The sequence below is a fragment of the Coturnix japonica genome, chromosome 28 (genome assembly GCF_054131305.1).
Source record: "Coturnix japonica strain WE chromosome 28, WE-NBRP24, whole genome shotgun sequence".
Classification (NCBI taxonomy): domain Eukaryota; kingdom Metazoa; phylum Chordata; class Aves; order Galliformes; family Phasianidae; genus Coturnix; species Coturnix japonica.
The window spans coordinates 8,079,872-8,097,436 of NC_140690.1; the positions used below are offsets into that span (position 1 = coordinate 8,079,872).

The 17,565-nt window shown below is 49.3% G+C and overlaps 1 protein-coding gene and 1 pseudogene across 2 annotated transcripts; both read left to right on the forward strand.

Annotated features, from left to right (window-relative positions):
• Positions 1-2,007: 2,007 nt before the first annotated feature.
• LOC146756271 (uncharacterized) lies at positions 2,008-5,664 on the forward strand (annotated as a pseudogene). Its single transcript, XR_014937655.1, has 3 exons — positions 2,008-2,294; positions 2,892-3,002; positions 3,108-5,664. The product of XR_014937655.1 is annotated as an uncharacterized LOC146756271 (transcript).
• Positions 5,665-14,311: 8,647 nt separating this feature from the next.
• Positions 14,312-17,358, forward strand: LOC146756272 (uncharacterized). Its single transcript, XM_085524962.1, has 4 exons — positions 14,312-14,433; positions 14,623-14,749; positions 15,347-15,457; positions 15,563-17,358. Exons 1-4 carry the CDS (start codon positions 14,410-14,412, stop codon positions 16,909-16,911), a joined length of 1,611 nt encoding a protein of 536 aa, XP_085381088.1. The 5' UTR covers positions 14,312-14,409; the 3' UTR covers positions 16,912-17,358.
• Positions 17,359-17,565: the final 207 nt, after the last annotated feature.

A 17,565-nucleotide genomic window follows, 5' to 3' on the forward strand; every position in this document is an offset into this window, starting at 1 on the left:
CCCTGAGCACGTTCAGCATCTGCAGCAGCTCCGGCACTGGGCTCTGGAACAGACAATGAGAAGCTGGCAGCTGGTTGATTTCAGCAAGCCCAAGGCTACTTCCGCTCCTGAGAGGACGTACGGACATCTGCCAGAGGATTTAATCCATTTGCCACCAGGTGTTCCCCTCACTGATCTGTAGAGGCAGTGCTCTAGCAGGCTGCTCTGCTGGCAGCTGCCATCTGCGCTGAGGCTCGCTGTGTTTGTGTGTTGGGGGCTGCATTCACAGTGTTCTTCCATGAACCAGGTGCTTTTCTGCACCTCCTGCTGGATGGTTGGATGGCCATACCATATTCTAACAGTATTTCTGCAGCTCTTTCCTGGGTAGCCATCCCCTTTAGGCGTGCTTGCTGTCAGTCGAAAGATCCCCAGTTGGCACAGACTGTCCTTGTTGTATATTCTCAACTTTCTTCACCACTCAGACCTCCAATAAAACTCCCTTTTCCCATTCCTGCAGCAAAGGTAGACAATAAGCAGTCATTCACAGAAGAGTTTGGGATGCACTTAATGTCTCTTGTTCAGTTTGTTTCCCTTCTTGCCATCCTACAGACTTTCCCCATTGGTCACAGGTGGATCGAAACACCGTATACACTCCTAAGGGAGAAACAGGCTTATATTTGTTGATATAATAGGGATATGCTGTAGTGATTTAGTAGTGACAAACAGGATCGGAGGTGGCTGGATACACTTGGTTATTTACTGCATAGAGGGTAGGGATACACACACACCTACAGGTGGCACTCCCATCGAGTCACGAGGCTCAGAGTAGTTCCCCTTTCTTTCTCGTGTCTTTAGACCACAGAGGTAAGGTGCTAGTGATTGCGGAATCAAACTCTATAATCCAGAGATGGGTTATAAAGCAGGTATGTTTATTCCAGTGTTGTGCAGTGCCGGGTGCAAGGGGGATAGCTCCAACCAAACTTGCACACCGATTTGTAAAATCGTGACATAGATATAGGTACATCTAATACATAGTCAATGAGTTCTCGAAATTCTGATACATATTCAATAGTTCTTTAGCATGCAGACCCCCCTCTTGTTATCGCCCATCTTATCAGGGAGATGCAACTCCTCTTCTGATATTTAAACTTCTAATCCTCTCCTCCCCAGGTGTCTCAGGGAGATCTCACTTCTTATCTGCATCCTTCCTGCTCTCCCAGAGCCATTGTCTCCATTCCTTGTTATTCTAACTAGATCATTCCTTTTCCCACCTACAAACTACATATAACTATCTCCCTCTAGCCCCCCTTTGTTCTAAATTCCACCAGAGCCTCTGTTTCTTGCATCGCTGTTCACTAGGATGTGGCTGGATCCTCTCCTAGTCCCAAGCGTGCTCAAGGGTTTGTGTGGAAGGAATCATACCTGCACAGTCCCTCTAAGGCTGAACCTTAGAGAACACAAGAAAGCTCCAAAGTAACCACAGGTGTCTTACAGAAAGTCTGTTTTGAGAAGGAGTCTTGACGTCAAGCTGCAAGGGATCTCTGCGCAGGTGAGAGCTGCAGAGACAGCCTTGCTTGATGCGGTCCTGCAGTGTAGCCTGCTGCTGTGCAGCAGAGCTGGAGGGGCACTTGGGCTGCTCCCTGATTTGGGGTAAGATGGCTGCCTCCTTGCCTTGCTTTCTCTTTAGTCCCCGGCTCAGTCTCGGCTGTTGAACTAAGTGTCAGCTACCAGTTGTTTCAGCCTCCCAGTTTGAGACAGCTTTGTGACGGTTCATCTCTTTGAGCCAGACTGTTTCCTGTGCTGCAGCTCATTGTCTTCCTCTGCAAGGCCAGGCAGCGCCCTGCAGAAGGGCTGAGCTGGGACTGGGACTGCTGCATTCTCTCACAGCTCCCCTGCCATTTCTCTTCTCCCTGCAGGCTCCAGTTCAACTTCTGCCTTCCAGCCGTGATCATCCCAGCCTGCAGGAGAGCAGCAAATGTCTGCAACACATCTAGCTGAGGTAGGGGTTGGGGAAGCAGGCAGGAGAGGCCAAATGGCCAGGGATGTGAATGCAGGGGAAGAGGGAGATGCCCTCACGCAGCATGTGTGTGCTGGGGACAGAGAAGCGGCTGGGATGGGAGGTTCTGTCCTGTGCGAGCTGTTTGTCTGGGCCTTGGCTGTTCCCAGCAAGGTGCTTCTTTGCTTGCAGGAGCCCGTGAGCTTTGAGGAGGTGGCCGTGTATTTCAGCAGGGAGGAGTGGGCGCTGCTGGACCCTGCGCAGCGAGCGCTCTACCGGGACGTGATGCTGGAGACGTACCAGTGCCTGGCCTCACTAGGTGAGAGCTTGTCTGCCTTTCCTCCTCGTTAGGGCACCTTTGACTGAGCAGAATGAGCCTCTGCAAGCCGGGCCTTGGATAATGGCCATGCAGCTACATATTGACTAACACCACAGTGCCAGCAAGAAAGGAGATACTGAGAAGCATGAGTTTCAGAAGGGATTAGTATGCAAGGCACTGTGATCAAAGCCGCAGAGTCAGTGCTGGCAAGCAGGCATCAGCCAGGAGGGAGAAAACCAGCCCATGTGTTGTGTGTTGCATGGTGCCACCAGCTCCAACTCACAGATGACTCCCTGGTTACTGCTTTGGAATTTAGGATTTTCCATGCAATTGCCATCAACATTTTGATGCCTTGACCACTGGTAGATTGTAAGAAAGTAAATAAGCTGTTGTAAATTTAATTTGAAAGCAAAAATACCCCTTCATAATGTTCAGAGATGTCAAAGCATTCTTTGCTCCAAGGGAAGCTGTAGCTGCGATGTCATACAGCCCCAAATAGTGGTTTCTCCTTGGGGAGGGAGACAGAGTGAGCTGTTGAACAGGCACTGTGCCAGAATGAGGGAAATGCTCTCTTGTTCCCTGTTTCTCTCCCTGAAGCTCCATTTCCAGGCCCCAAGCCCATGGTGATCTCCCTGCTCGAAGGAGGGGAAGACCCTTGGATCCCAGATTTGCGTAGCCCGGAGGCCATGCCAGGAGACCTCATCGCAGGTGAGGTGATGGAGGGAAGGGGAATGTTGGGGCTGTAAGAGCCTTCTCTGCCTGTGTTTTATTTTGGGCACCGTGTGCTATTGCTGCATTTCTTTTGTTATCCAGCAGCTGGTGGGATCAAAAATACAACGGAGGTTCTGCAGAGAAGTTGTGTAGCAGATATACAGTGGGGTCACATCTCTACGGAAGAAATCAGAAGGGATGCCCATGAAGGCCTGCAGCAAGGTCAGGGTGAGCAAATCAAGAAGCCCCTGGGAACGCATCTGGGAATGACATTGAGGAAGCCAGTGGACTTCACCATAGGTCCAAAGCAGCCTGAGGAAACCAGGAGCAAGGATGCGTGCCAGATGAAAAAGCAGAATCCGTGCACTGAGTGTGAGAAAAGCTTTAAAACAGATTCCAGCATCACTAACCACCAGTGTATGCACTCAGGAAAGAGGCATTACGAGTTCTGTGATTCTGCAGAGAGCATGAAATGGAGAGTCCACCCCACTGGCCAGCAGTGCATGTACACACGAGAGAGAGCCTTCGAGTGCTCTGATTGTGGAAAGAATTTCACGGACACTGGGAGCCTCACTTCCCAGCAGTGTATCCACAGAAGAGAGAGACTGTACAAGTGCCCTGAGTGTGGGAAGAACTTCAAAGATAGTTATAAACTCAAAAGGCACCAACGTGTCCACACAGGAGAGCGACCATATAAGTGCACTGAGTGTGGGAAGAGCTTCAAATATAATTCCCAAGTCGCCTACCACCATCGCATCCACAGAGGAGAGAAACCATTTAAGTGCACTGAATGTGGGAAGAGCTTCAAAAGGAGTTCCTACCTCACCAACCACCATCGCGTCCACACAGGAGAGAGACCATTTAAGTGCACTGAGTGTGGGAAGAGCTTCAAAAGGAGTTCCTACCTCAACGACCACCATCGCGTCCACACAGGAGAGAGACCATATAAGTGCACTGAATGTGGGAAGAGCTTCAAAAGCAGCTATGAATTGAAATCGCACCAGCGCATCCACACAGGAGAGAGACCATTTAAGTGCACTGAATGTGGGAAGAGCTACAAAAGCAGCTATGAATTGAAATTGCACCAGCGCATCCACACAGGAGAGAGACCATTTAAGTGCACTGAATGTGGGAAGAGCTTCAAAAGCAGCTATGAATTGAAATCGCACCAGCGCATCCACACAGGAGAGAGACCATTTAAGTGCACTGAATGTGGGAAGAGCTTCAGAAGCAGCTATGAATTGAAATTGCACCAGCGCATCCACACAGGAGAGAGACCATTTAAGTGCACTGAATGTGGGAACAGCTTCAAAAGCAGCTATGAATTGAAATTGCACCAGCGCATCCACACAGGAGAGAGACCATTTAAGTGCACTGAATGTGGGAAGAGCTTCAAAAGGAGTTCCGACCTCACCGACCACCATCGCGTCCACACAGGAGAGAGACCATTTAAGTGCACTGAGTGTGGGAAGAGCTTCAAAAGGAGTTCCTACCTCACCATCCACCATCATGTCCACACAGGTGAGAGACCATTTAAGTGCACTGAGTGTGGGAAGAGCTTCGAAAACAGTTCCAAACTCACTCGCCACCGTCGCATCCACACAGGAGAGAGACCATTTAAGTGCACTGAGTGTGGGAAGGGCTTCAAAAGCAGCAATGATTTGAAGCTGCACCAGCGCATCCATACAGGAGAGAAACCCTATAAGTGTCCTGAGTGTGGGAAGAGCTTCAAAAGTAGTTCCAAACTCACTCGACACCGTCGCATCCACACAGGAGAGAGACTATTTAAGTGCACTGAATATGGAAGAGCTTCTAAAGCAGCTATGAATTGAAATGGCACCAGCTCATCCACACAGGAGAGAGACCATATAAATGCTCTGAGTGTGGGATGAGCTTCAAAAGCAGTTCTGTTTTGAATTGCCACCAGTGCATTCACACAGGAGTGAGACCATTTAAGTGCACTGAGTGTCGGAAGAGCTTCATAAACAGTTCCAAACTCACTCGCCACCATCGCATCCACACAGGAGAGAGACCATTAAATGCACTGAGTGTGGGAAGGGCTTCAAAAGCAGGTATGATTTGAAGCTCCACCAGCGCATCCATACAGGAGAGAAACCCTATACGTGTCCTGTGTGTGGGAAGAGCTTCAAAAGGAGCTCTGAATTGAAGGTGCACCAGCGCATCCACACAGGAGTGAGACCATATAAGTGCTCTGAGTGTGGGAAGACCTTTACCACGAGGCGTGCTTTGAAGTGCCATCAGTGCATCCACACGGAAGAGAGACCCTGAAAGTGTCCTGAGTGTGGGAAGAGCTTCGAAGGGAGTTCTGAATTGAAGCATCCATACAGGAGAGTGTCACGGTGTTATCTAGATCAAACTATGTCCGTGACAGGGGGTTAGCAGGCTTTTGGGCTCCCTGCCCCCCAAAAATGGGAAGGGAAAGGGGGTAGGGAGATGGGAGCTGGGCTCAAGGAAACAAACAGAGCAGCAGCAACAATCTAAGGAGGAAGACTTACCTTACTAACTATGATGTTGGGATGCAAGATTACACAATATAATACAGTCTAAGTGAAACTGAGGTCCTCTGGGATGTGTAGTTCTTCTCTGTGCTCCACATGATGATATGATGAGAAATACCAATAAAAAAAATATTACCAAACCATGCTATTCCATCTCTTATTCTACATCGCTATAATATGCTTAAAATACATATAAATAAACAAAAATTAAAATGTATGACACACACAGGTCTATTTACATATATATACATAGAATTACTGACTGCACTGCCCAAACATCAAATTCCTTTGTGGTACATATTGAACATGCCCATCTTTCTGCATCACCCACCAAGTGCTCCCAGGTCCCTGGGCAAAAAATATTTCACCAAGTGGTTTGCCCTTTCCAGAGGCTGGAAGGACCCAAACAGCTTTTCCCAACATGTTCTTTACATGTACTACAGGGATCTTATCTCTCTCTACATTGTGCAGGGGGCTGGATTGGCTAGGACCCTCATGATTGACAGATCTTCTCATACTGAGCAACCAAGTGGCTTCTGCCCAATGCTTCTCCCAGTGCTTCAGTGTTCCACCATCTATTGCTTTCAACATAGCTTTCAACAACCCATTGTTCAATTTTACCAGAAGCTGGTCACTGTAGGGGATATGATAAACCCACTGTTTTTATAAGGAAACGTTTGAATTGTGTCTCATTTTCAGATTCATATCTTTCTTGGGTGCCATGTCACCATAGGACTTGCTTCTCAAGATTCAGTGCGGTGTTTCAGGTGGTAGTATGGGTACTGTGTATGTGTCAAGCCACCCAGTGTTTGCTTTCACCATGGTAAGCACATAATACTTGCCATTGTGACTTGCGTAATCCAACTCCATAACCACGAAGCAGTTATAAAGCAGGTATGTTTAATGAGTGATGCGCATGCACCCTGGTGCATGGGGGATAGCTCCACCTTACTTGCACACCGTTAGGACAAAATGTGCAACAGATATAGGCTGAACTAATACATAATCAATAGTTTGCAGGAATTTGGATACATATTAATTATATTCATGAGACCCCATTAGCATGCAGTCCCTCCCCCCTTGCGTATGTGTACTGAGTTGTGGGGGTGGTTGTGGGATGAAGGCTCATCATCTTCCTCGCTGTAAACTTCCGACCCTGCGGGAGGGGCACCCCCCAAACTCATTCCAGCTTGCTCTGTGGACATCTAATCACCACACTGTTCTGGGGCTCTTCCACCCTTCTCTTCATGGTCTTCATCTCCTTGTTTTCTCAAAATTAGTGTCTGCAATTCACCCTCTCTGCCCCTCCTTAACATAAACTATCTATCTGTAACTACCCTTTGCCTTAGTGAGGCCCCCTTTCCCTTTCTGTAGCAAAGTGTTCCCTTTTCATCTACTATGCGGTCTTTTTTCACTATTCAATTGTGAGATGGTGGCAAGGTGATATAATCAACCTGCCACTCCTCCCTGTATTTAACCTTCTGCCATTGTCCTTGCCCACAGAGAAGTTTCACCTCTTGGCTTGTTTAATTACGGCACGTGTTTCACAGTCATGAGTAACCTGCGCAATAGTGTCCATAGTTAAGTCCACCCCTCGGTCTACGGCCCACTTATATGTCACATCTCTTCCCTGATGGCCCGAGGTCTCATGAGCCCATCGAGCTAGAAATAACTCACCCTTATTCTGCCAGTTCAAGTCAATTTGAGCAACCTCAATTCTGGCAGCTCAATCTGCCTGATGGTTGTTCTGTTGTCCTTCCGTAGCCCGACTCTTGGGCACGTGTGCATCCACATGACGCACCTTTACAACCGTACCTTCGGGTTTCAATGTCTTTCCACAGTCCAGCAGCCCAAATAGGTTTACCCCTCCGTTGCCAGTTACTTTTTTCCCACTGCTGTAACCACCCCCATGAGGCATTTGCCACCATCCATGAGTCAGTATAAAGATAAAGCATTGGCCACCTCTCTCATTCAGCAACATCTAAGGCCAGCTGGACAGCCTTTACCTCTGCAAACTGACTTGATTCTCCTTTACCTTCAGTAGCCTCTGCAACCTGTTGTGTGGGGCTCCATTTGCGATGCTTCCCTACGATGTGACATGATCCATCAGAGAACAGGGCATATTTCTTTTCATTTTCTGGAAGCTCGTTGTATGGTGGGGCCTCTTTAGCACGTGAATCCCCCCTGTGGCACAAGTGGTAGAAGTGCCGCTCTGCTACACAGGAGGCTCGAATCCCGGGGGGTTGGACTCGATGATCTCTAAGGTCCCTTCCAACCCGCACGAGACTATGATACTATGATACTATGATACTATGACACCTCTTCTGCTGCTGATGTTCCAAACTTATTACCTTCAGGCCAGTCCATAATCACCTCTAGGATCCCTGGAAGGCTGAGGTTCCCCATCTGAGCTCGTTGTGTAATCAGCACAATCCACTTGCTCCAGGTGGCATCAGTAGCATGATGGGTGGAGGGAATCTCTCCTTTGTACATCCAGTTCAGCACTGACAGTCGAGGTGCCAGAAGGAGCTGTGTTTCAGTACCAACTACTTCGGAAGCAACCTGAATCCCCTCATACACGGCTAAGATCTCCTTCTCAGTTGGAGTGTAGCACTCTTCGGACTCCTTGTATGCTCAACTCCAAAATCCCAGGGGTCAGCCTCAGGTCTCTCCTGAGGCTCTTTGCCACAAACTTCGAGTGGGACCTTTCTCTCCAGCAGCAGTGTAGAGGATGTTCTTTACATCCTGCCCCATCCGTACTGGCCCCAGGGCCACGGCACAGGGTACCTCTTGTTTAATCTGCTCAAAAGCCTTCTGCTGTTCAGGGCCCTATCCAAAACTAATCTTCTTCTGTGTTACCTGATAAAGGTGTAGGGCTGTAGTTTGGAACGTGCATCCTCCAAAAGCCTACTACACCCAGGAAAGACTGTGTCTCATTCTTGCTAGTTGATGTAGACATGGCAGTGAGTTTTTCGATCACATCAGCTGGGATGTGACTATGTCCATCCTGCTACTTTATACCTAGGAACTGAATTTCCTGGGCAGGCCTTTGCTTTGCTTAATAGCTTGTAAAAGAATTTGGATTATTTGCTCTCATTTTGTGAAAACGTCCTCTGCTGTATCGCCCCTCAGAACAATGTCATTAATGTACTTCAGGTGTTCAGGAGCACCACCCTGTTCCAGTACAGTTTGGACCAACCTATGGCAAATGGTTGGGCTGTGTATCCACCCCTGGGGCAAACGGTTCCAAGTATACTGAATGCCCCTCCAGGTGAAGGCAAACTGTGGCCTACTGACGTATCTGCAAATTAACCTGACTTATCCCAGGACCTTGACTTTCCGGGGAGAGACACAAACATGGATGCCATGATGTCTTCTCTCATTTTTTCGCTGCGTCACACTCCTTATATACCATCCTAAATCCTGTGCAGACACGTACACCCTCTACGCAAAACCCGATGCACGCGAGAGAGCCTCTACACACACCTAACAAAACGCCCCACCCACTAACTCTTAATCTGCAGGCCTTACTCAGCTATTCTAGAACACTCCATCTACTCAGAACTACTGTATGCACTCATAAATCCTTGCAAAGACAGCTTAGTTCCACAACAGCCGACATTCTGCAGCCAAAGGAATGGAGAAGAAGGCATTAGCAATGTCAATGGTGGCAATGGTGAGTGAGTTTTGCTGATCACTCCCTGATTCTCCAGCTGGCGAGTCAAATCATGAATGGGGAGCAAGGAATCCCTGTTAGTGTGGTACTGCTGTCTGTGCACTGTTTTCGTAGCAATCGGTACCTGTTGCTCTTTTACTCGTAGCAGCCCCACAACAGATGGGTCCTGTGACAGGTCAGGCAAAACAGACAGCTTCTTAATGTCCATATCTACAGCAGCTATTCCAAAGGCCCATCAATACCCCTTCGGAACCTTAAATGCCCCCTTCTGAGGTAATCAATACCAAGTATACATGGAGCCACTGGGCCAGTCACAATAGGATGCTTTTGCCAGTCATTTTACAGTGAGGATTATTTCGGCCTCCAACACACTCAGTTCTTGAGAGCCCCCGATCACTACAGAAATATGGATTGATTCTGTCCCTTTGTGATTCGAGGGCATTAGAGTGCACTTTGCACCGGTATCCAGCAGTGGTTCTGTGGTTCTGTTGTGCCAGACCATTTAATCCACACAGTCCAATAAACTCTTATTATCCCTCTCCCCACCAAGACTGAGGGCAGGGCCCCTCTATTGGTTACCTGTGATGACTGGAGTAACTCCACTGGTGGTTGGTATGTCTAGTAGTTCTTTCACCCGTGCTCGTAGTGCAGAAGTGGGCTGATCATGCCACTTCCTCATGTCTTCTCCACGGTCACGTAGGTAGCGCCACATGGAAACACGCGGTGCAATCGTACTGTTGTTCTTTGCTCGAGCTGGGAAGCGTGTGTGTTTAACACAGAAGACTGTCCTGAGACTTTTGATGATGCAGGTGAGGAGTAGGACTGGACTAGTTTGATCAGATCCTTCATTAGACCTGTTGGCTCGTACGAGGATTGACCTTCATCAGTTGTTTCTGATACTATTACGGGATCATTACAATTAGTTGATGGAAACAATTTCTTGCACATTTCATCTACTCGGTCTTCTAGCCATGAGATGGCAGAAACTGCGGCATGCAGTTGGGGGAGCTGCTGATCAACGGTTTGAAGCATTATAATCAGCTCAACAACTCGGGGCCATCTGTCCTCGAATCCTTTAGATCCTGTTACCAATGACTGTGCAATTCTCTCTGGTGCTGTACTTGTGATTTTCTGCCACATGTCAGGATCGGCCCTCACTCTCTCAGGGTCAAGTTCGCTTGGATCAGGGCTGTAAAACATTTTCGCCATGGCCAATTACCTCAGGCGCTGAATACCTTTTTGGACGGTATTCCAACTATCAAATTTAGGCTTCAAAGCATCCTTATAGGGGTACCTTTCTCTCAGGGCTTCTAACAGCCGCAACCAGAGAGTGGCAGCTCCATCCGAACATCTGCTAATCCCTCTGTCGATACCTGCATCTTGGGCACTGCTTCCTAGTTGGCGAGCTTCATTACCATCTAGAGACAAGCTGTTGGCCCTGTTGTCCCAGCAGCGAAGCAACCAAGCAAGGATACCTTCATCTTGACGCCGTGTAAACTACTTTCATGAGCTGCAGTCTTTGTACATATGGATTTTACCTAATTTTTAATAACTACAAATTGCTTCACTTAGATACTGAGACCTTGAAACGAAATACTCGTATCTTGTTCTAAATGCAGAAACAACAATTGATTCCCACAAAATGTATGGCAGTCAGTTGGTGTCTGTGGCAATTTGGAATGTATTGCACTTGATACGTAGGGTCACCCCCAATACATTAGACCTTATCTTTTTACAGCGGGAGGGGGCTGTGTGCCGCACTTTGAGAGGAGTGCTGGGTATAAGCTGACCATACTGGGGTTGTAAGAGAAATAGTCATCAAAATACGAGAGGGACTAGAAAAAGGGAGAAAGGAGAGAGATGCAACAAAGCTGGTATGAATCAATGTTTAACTGTTCTCCCTGGCTGACTACCTGCTGTCCACTTTAGCGGTACCTCTTATTTTATTAATCCTGAGACTAACTCTTGGACCATTTCTGTTCAATACACTTATTGCTATTGTTAAGGGTCGGTTAGAAACAGCCTATTTAATGTTAGTAAGAACAGAATATGAATGTATCAGTAGCAAGGAAGATGATGAATCTACCCTCCAAAGGGCTAAAGAAGCAGTAAAACGATTTAATGAACAAAATCAGGATTAAATAGAAAAAGGGAGATTGTGATAGGTAAGGGTTAAGTTTGTTAGTCAAATGAAACTCAGTGGTGCTTTCTCAGGAGTCCTGGAATGTAAACAGTGTTGTAAAATGTAGATCGTGTTGTAAAGCAGGGAAACTAAGAAGCAGCAAGCACTGCAAACTACACATTGCCAGGGCACATAAGCTGCTAGAAAATAACCAAAGATATAGGAAAAGATTGCTGACTTTCACCCCCACAACACTCTACGACCGCAGCAATAATCTGCACAGCCACAAGAATGACTGGAATATATAAAAGAGATAACAACTGTACAAATGCAGAACCTTTGTTCAAATTGCCACCCTGGCGGAGTACAGACTCCCCTCAGCACCCAGCTCTGTTTTGCTCACTTTACCACCTTCCTTAATTGAATAAAGCTATCCCTTTATTTAAATCACAAGACTTTGCCTGGTTTTGACACGGTTTTGACACGGGAATCTATAACAGACAACCATACAGACCAAAAACCCACACAGAACTCCATAGTATTGCTTCACAGAAGACTTATTAGGACCCTTAGACAAGGATGGGAGGAAAGTCGTATTCTTACCGCAGCTTTTGGGTAAAGCTGCTACCCACAGCTCGGTTCCATTGCAAGAGTTCTGTTCAACACACAATGTCCTCTGGTACTGTACCGGAGATTGCCTCATGCTGGGACATACTCGCAGGGGAGAGGAGTGAAAGGAACGCCAGGACAGCAAGGGAGGGATGTCTGACCACAAGGGTGTGCGAATGTCCCCACCGAAGGAAGCAAAGAGCCGGCAGAAAGCGATGCTTCATTAGCGTAACAAAACACAGCCCCCATTCCTCCCTCCCTCCCACCCTCCTCCCGTACACCCCTCCCATCGCCCTCCCTTCCCCCGGATGCAGAACGACCTGTGAAACTTCCGAGAGCCTGGCGGAAGCCAGCTCGGGTTGTGCTCGCTGTGGGAATTCCTGCCTTCCTGAGCCTGTGCGGAAGAGGCGAGAGCCTGTCTGGAAGCCATCCGGGCAGCACCGCGGTGGCAGGAGGTGCACCAAGGCCGTCCTGCGGCCAGCTCCGGGCTCAGGGCACTCGGCATCCTCTGCTCTACGCGACTCCGAGGAGCCCGGCTACCTGCACCAGAGCTGGGAGCAGCCTGCTCCGCACCCAAGGTAGGTGCCCTTCGTGGCTCGTGCAGAGGAGCGCACGCTTCCTGCCCCCTGCCAGCAGCACCGGGAGAGGAGCGGGGAGCGGCCCCGGACGGGGCGGAACCCGCACTGCCGTACCCCAGGCGGGACCCTGGTCCCGGCTCCAGCTCCCACTCAGCGCAGCAGGTTTGCTGGCCCAGACGGGCTGCAACCAGGGCAGCACTTTATGCAGCCCGGGCTGGGCTCCGAGGGGCACGGGAACGGGCTGGGAGCTGGGACAGTGAGAAAGGGAGCAGAGGAGGTCAGCGTGCTCTGCTGCCCGGTTGGATCTCTGTAACACAGCGCAGCTGGGACTGCAGTTCTTCCTCTGGGCCACGGGAGACACGAGACGGCCTCGCTCTGCAGCTGTGCACGAGTGGATTGATGGAAGCTTTAAACTCCCCGGTGCCTCCTTTGGAGTGTCTTAATGTGAAGCCTCCAAGAGGGAATTTCCACTCCCCCTGCTTCTCCTCTCCGGCAGTTCCCAGCTTCCCTTCGGGGACCCTGCGGGCAACACGTGCCTCTGGCGACCCTTGAAATGGCGTTACCTTTTGTTTGCTGAGCGCTTGCCTGATGGCTCAGCTGGGGTTGTGCAAAGCCCTGGCAAGGCTTTTGTTGAGTCTGTCCCGGCAGCTGCAGATGCCTTGAGCGCACAGCTGTGGGCCCTGAGCACGTTCAGCATCTGCAGCAGCTCCGGCACTGGGCTCTGGAACAGACAATGAGAAGCTGGCAGCACAATTCTACTTCCGCTCCTGAGAGGACGTACAGACATCTGCCCGAGGATTTAATCCATTTGCCACCAGGTGTTCCCCTCACTGATCTGTAGAGGCAGTGCTCTAGCAGGCTGCTCTGCTGGCAGCTGCCATCTGCGCTGAGGCTTGCTGTGTTTGTATGTTGGGGGCTGCATTCACAGTGTTCTTCCATGAACCAGGTGCTTTTCTGCACCTCCTGCTGGATGGTTGGATGGCCATACCATTTTCTAACAGTATTTTTGCAGCTCTTTCCTGGGTAGCCGTCCCATTTAGACGTGCTTGCAGTCAGTCAAAAGATCCCCCAGTCAGCACAGCCTGTCCTTGTTGTATGTCCTCAACTTTCTTCTCCACTCAGACCTCCAATAAAACTCCCCTTCTGAGGTGACTGGATACACTTGGTTATTTACTGCATAGAGGGTAGGGTTACATGCACAGCTACAGGAGGCCATCCCATTGAGTCACGATGCTCAGAGTACTTCCCCTTTCTTTCTCATGTCTTCAGACCACAGAGGTAAGGAGCTAGGATGTGGCTGGATCCTCTCCTAGTCCCAAACTTGCTCAAGGCTTTGTGTGGAAGGAATCAAACGGTCCCACTAAGGCAGCGCCTTATAGAGCCCTTGAAAGCTCCAAAGTAACCACAGGTGCCTTAGAGAAGATCTGTACTGAGGAGGAGTCTTGATGTCAAGCTGCAAGGGATCTCTGTGCAGGTTTGAGCTGCAGAGACCTCTGCTTGAGGGCAGGTCCTGTAGTGCAGCCTGCTGCTGTGCAGCAGAGCTGGAGGGGCACTTGTACTGCTCCCTGTTTTGGGATAAGATGGCTGCCTCCATGCCTTGCTTTGTCTTAAGTCCCCAGCTCAGTCTCAGCTGTTGAACTAAGTGTCTGCTACCAGTTGCATCAGCCTCCCAGTATGAAACAGCTTTGTGGCAGTTTATCTCTTTGAGCTAGGCTGTTTCCTGTACTGCAGCACATTGTCTTCCTCTGTAAGCCCAGGCTGTGCCCTGCAGAAGGGCTGATCTGGGACTGGGACTGCTGCATTCCCTCACAGCTCCCCTGCCATTTCTCTTCTCCCTGCAGGCTCCAGTTCAACTTCTGCCTTCCAGCCGTGATCATCCCAGCCTGCAGGAGAGCAGGAAATGGCCGCAGCACATCCAGCTGAGGTAGGGGTTGGGGAAGCAGGCAGGAGAGGCCAAAGGGCCAGGGATGTGAATGCAGGGGAAGAGGGAGGTGCTCTCAGCCAGCGTGTGTGTGCAGGGGACAGAGAAGCGGCTGGGATGGGAGGTTCTGTCCTGTGCGAGCTGTTTGTCTGGGCCTTGGCTGTTCCCAGCAAGGAGCCTCTTTGCTTGCAGGAGCCCGTGAGCTTTGAGGAGGTGGCCGTGTATTTCAGCAGGGAGGAGTGGGCGCTGCTGGACCCTGCGCAGCGAGCGCTCTACCGGGACGTGATGCTGGAGACGTACCAGTGCGTGGCCTCGCTGGGTGAGAGCTTGTCTGCCTTTCCTCCTTGTTAGGGCACCTTTGGCTGTGCAGAATGAGCCTCTGCAAGCCGGGCCTTGGATAATGGCCATGCAGCTACATATTGACTAACACAGCAGTGCCAGCAAGAAAGGAGATACTGAGAAGCATGAGTTCAAGAAGGGATTAGTATGCACGGCACTGTGATCAAAGCTGCAGAGTCAGTGCTGGCAAGCAGGCATCAGCCAGGAGGGAGAAAACCAGCCCTTGTGTTGTGTGTTGCATGGTGCCACCAGCTCCAGCTCACAGATGACTCCCTGGTTACTGCTATAGAATTTAAGATTTTCCATGCAATTGCCGTCAACATTTTGATGCCTTGACCTCTGGTAGATTGTAAGAAAATAAATAAGCTGTTGTAAGTTTAATTTGAAAGCAAAAATACCCCTTCATAATGTTCAGAGATGTCAAAGCATTCTTTGCTCCAAGGGAAGCTGTAGCTGCGATGTCATACAGGCCCAAATAGTGGTTTCTCCTTGGGGAGGGAGACAGAGTGAGCTGTTGAACAGGCACTGTGCCAGAATGAGGGAAATGCTCTCTTGTTCCCTGTTTAACTCACCGAAGCTCCATTTCCAGGCCCCAAGCCCGTGGTGATCTCCCTGCTTGAAAGTGGGGAAGACCCCTGGATCCCAGATGTGCGTAGCCCTGAGGCCATGCCAGGAGACCTCATCCCAGGTGAGATGGTGGAGGGAAGGGGAATGTTGGGGCTGTAAGAGCCTTCTCTGCCTTTGTTTTATTTTGGGCACCGTGTGCTATTGCTGCATTTTCTCTGTCATCCAGCAGCTGATGGGATCAAAAATGCAAAGGAGGTTCTGCAGAGAAGTTGTGTAGCAGATAGACAGTGGGGTCACATCTCTGCGGAAGAAATCAGAAGGGATGCCCATGAAGGCCTGCAGCAAGGTCAGGGTGAGCACATCAAGAAGCCCCTGGGAACGCATCTGGGAATGACATTGAGGAACCCAGTGGACTTCACCATAGGTCCAAAGCAGCCTGAGGAAACCAGGAGCAAGGATGCGTGCCAGATGAAAAAGCAGAATCCGTGCACTGAGTGTGAGAAAAGCTTTAAAACAGATTCCAGCATCACTAACCGCCAGTGTATGCACTCAGCAAAGAGGCATTACGAGTTGTGTGATTCTGCAGAGAGCATGAAAAGGAGTGTCCAACCCACTGGCCAGCAGTGCATGTACACAGGAGAGAGAGCCTCCGAGTGCTCTGATTGTGGAAAGAATTTCACGGACACTGCGAGCCTCACTTCCCAGCAGTGTATCCACAGAAGAGAGAGACTGTACAAGTGTGCTGAGTGTGGGAAGAACTTCAAAGATAGTTATGAACTCAAAAGGCACCACCGTGTCCACACAGGAGAGAGACCATATAAGTGCACTGAGTGTGGGAAGAGCTTCAAAAGCAGTTCCAGACTCACTTGCCACCATCGCGTCCACACAGGAGAGAGACCATATAAGTGCACTGATTGTGGGAAGAGCTACAAATATAATTCCAACCTCTCTTACCACCATCGCGTCCACACAGGAGAGAGACCATATAAGTGCACTGAGTGTGGGAAGAGCTTCAAAAGCAGTTCCAGACTCACTTGCCACCATCGCGTCCACACAGGAGAGAGACCATTTAAGTACCTTGACTGTGGGAAGAGCTTCAAACAAAGTTTCAACCTTACCTACCACCGTCGCATCCACACAGGAGAGAGACCATTTAAGTGCACTGAATGTGGGAAGAGCTTCATACGTCATTCTCATTTGATGCGCCACCAGCGCATCCACACAGGAGAGAGACCATATAAGTGCAATGAATGTGGGAAGAGCTTCAAAAGCAGCTATGAATTGAAATGGCACCAGCGCATCCACACAGGAGAGAGACCATATAAGTGCACTGAGTGTGGGAAGGGCTTCAAAATGAGCTATGAATTGAAGGTGCACCAGCGCATCCATACAGGAGAGAAACCCTATACGTGTCCTGTGTGTGGGAAGAGCTTCAAAAGGAGCTCTGAATTGAAGGTGCACCAGCGCATCCACACAGGAGTGAGACCATATAAGTGCTCTGAGTGTGGGAAGACCTTTACCACGAGGCGTGCTTTGAAGTGCCATCAGTGCATCCACACGGAAGAGAGACCCTGAAAGTGTCCTGAGTGTGGGAAGAGCTTCGAAGGGAGTTCTGAATTGAAGCATCCATACAGGAGAGTGTCACGGTGTTATCTAGATCAAACGATGTCCGTGACAGGGGGTTAGCAGGCTTTTGGGCTCCCTGCCCCCCAAAAATGGGAAGGGAAAGGGGGTAAGGAGATGGGAGCTGGGCTCAGGGAAACAAACAGAGCAGCAGCAACAATCTAAGGAGGAAGACTTACCTTACTAACTATGATGTTGGGATGCAAGATTACACAATATAATACAGTCTAATTGAAACTGAGGTCCTCTGGGATGTGTAGTTCTTCTCTGTGCTCCACATGATGATATGATGAGAAATACCAATAGAAAAAATATTACCAAACCATGCCATTCCATCTCTTATTCTACATCGCTACATCATGCTTAAAATACATATAAATAAACAAAAATTAAAATGTATGACACACACAGGTCTATTTACATATATATACATAGAATTACTGACTGCACTGCTCCAACATCAAATTCCTTTGTGGTACATATTGAACATGCCCATCTTTCTGCATCACCCACCCAGTGCTCCCAGGTCCCTGGGCAAAAAAAATTTGACCAAGTGGTTTGCCCTTTCCAGAAGCTGGAAGGACCCAAACAGCTTTTCCCAACATG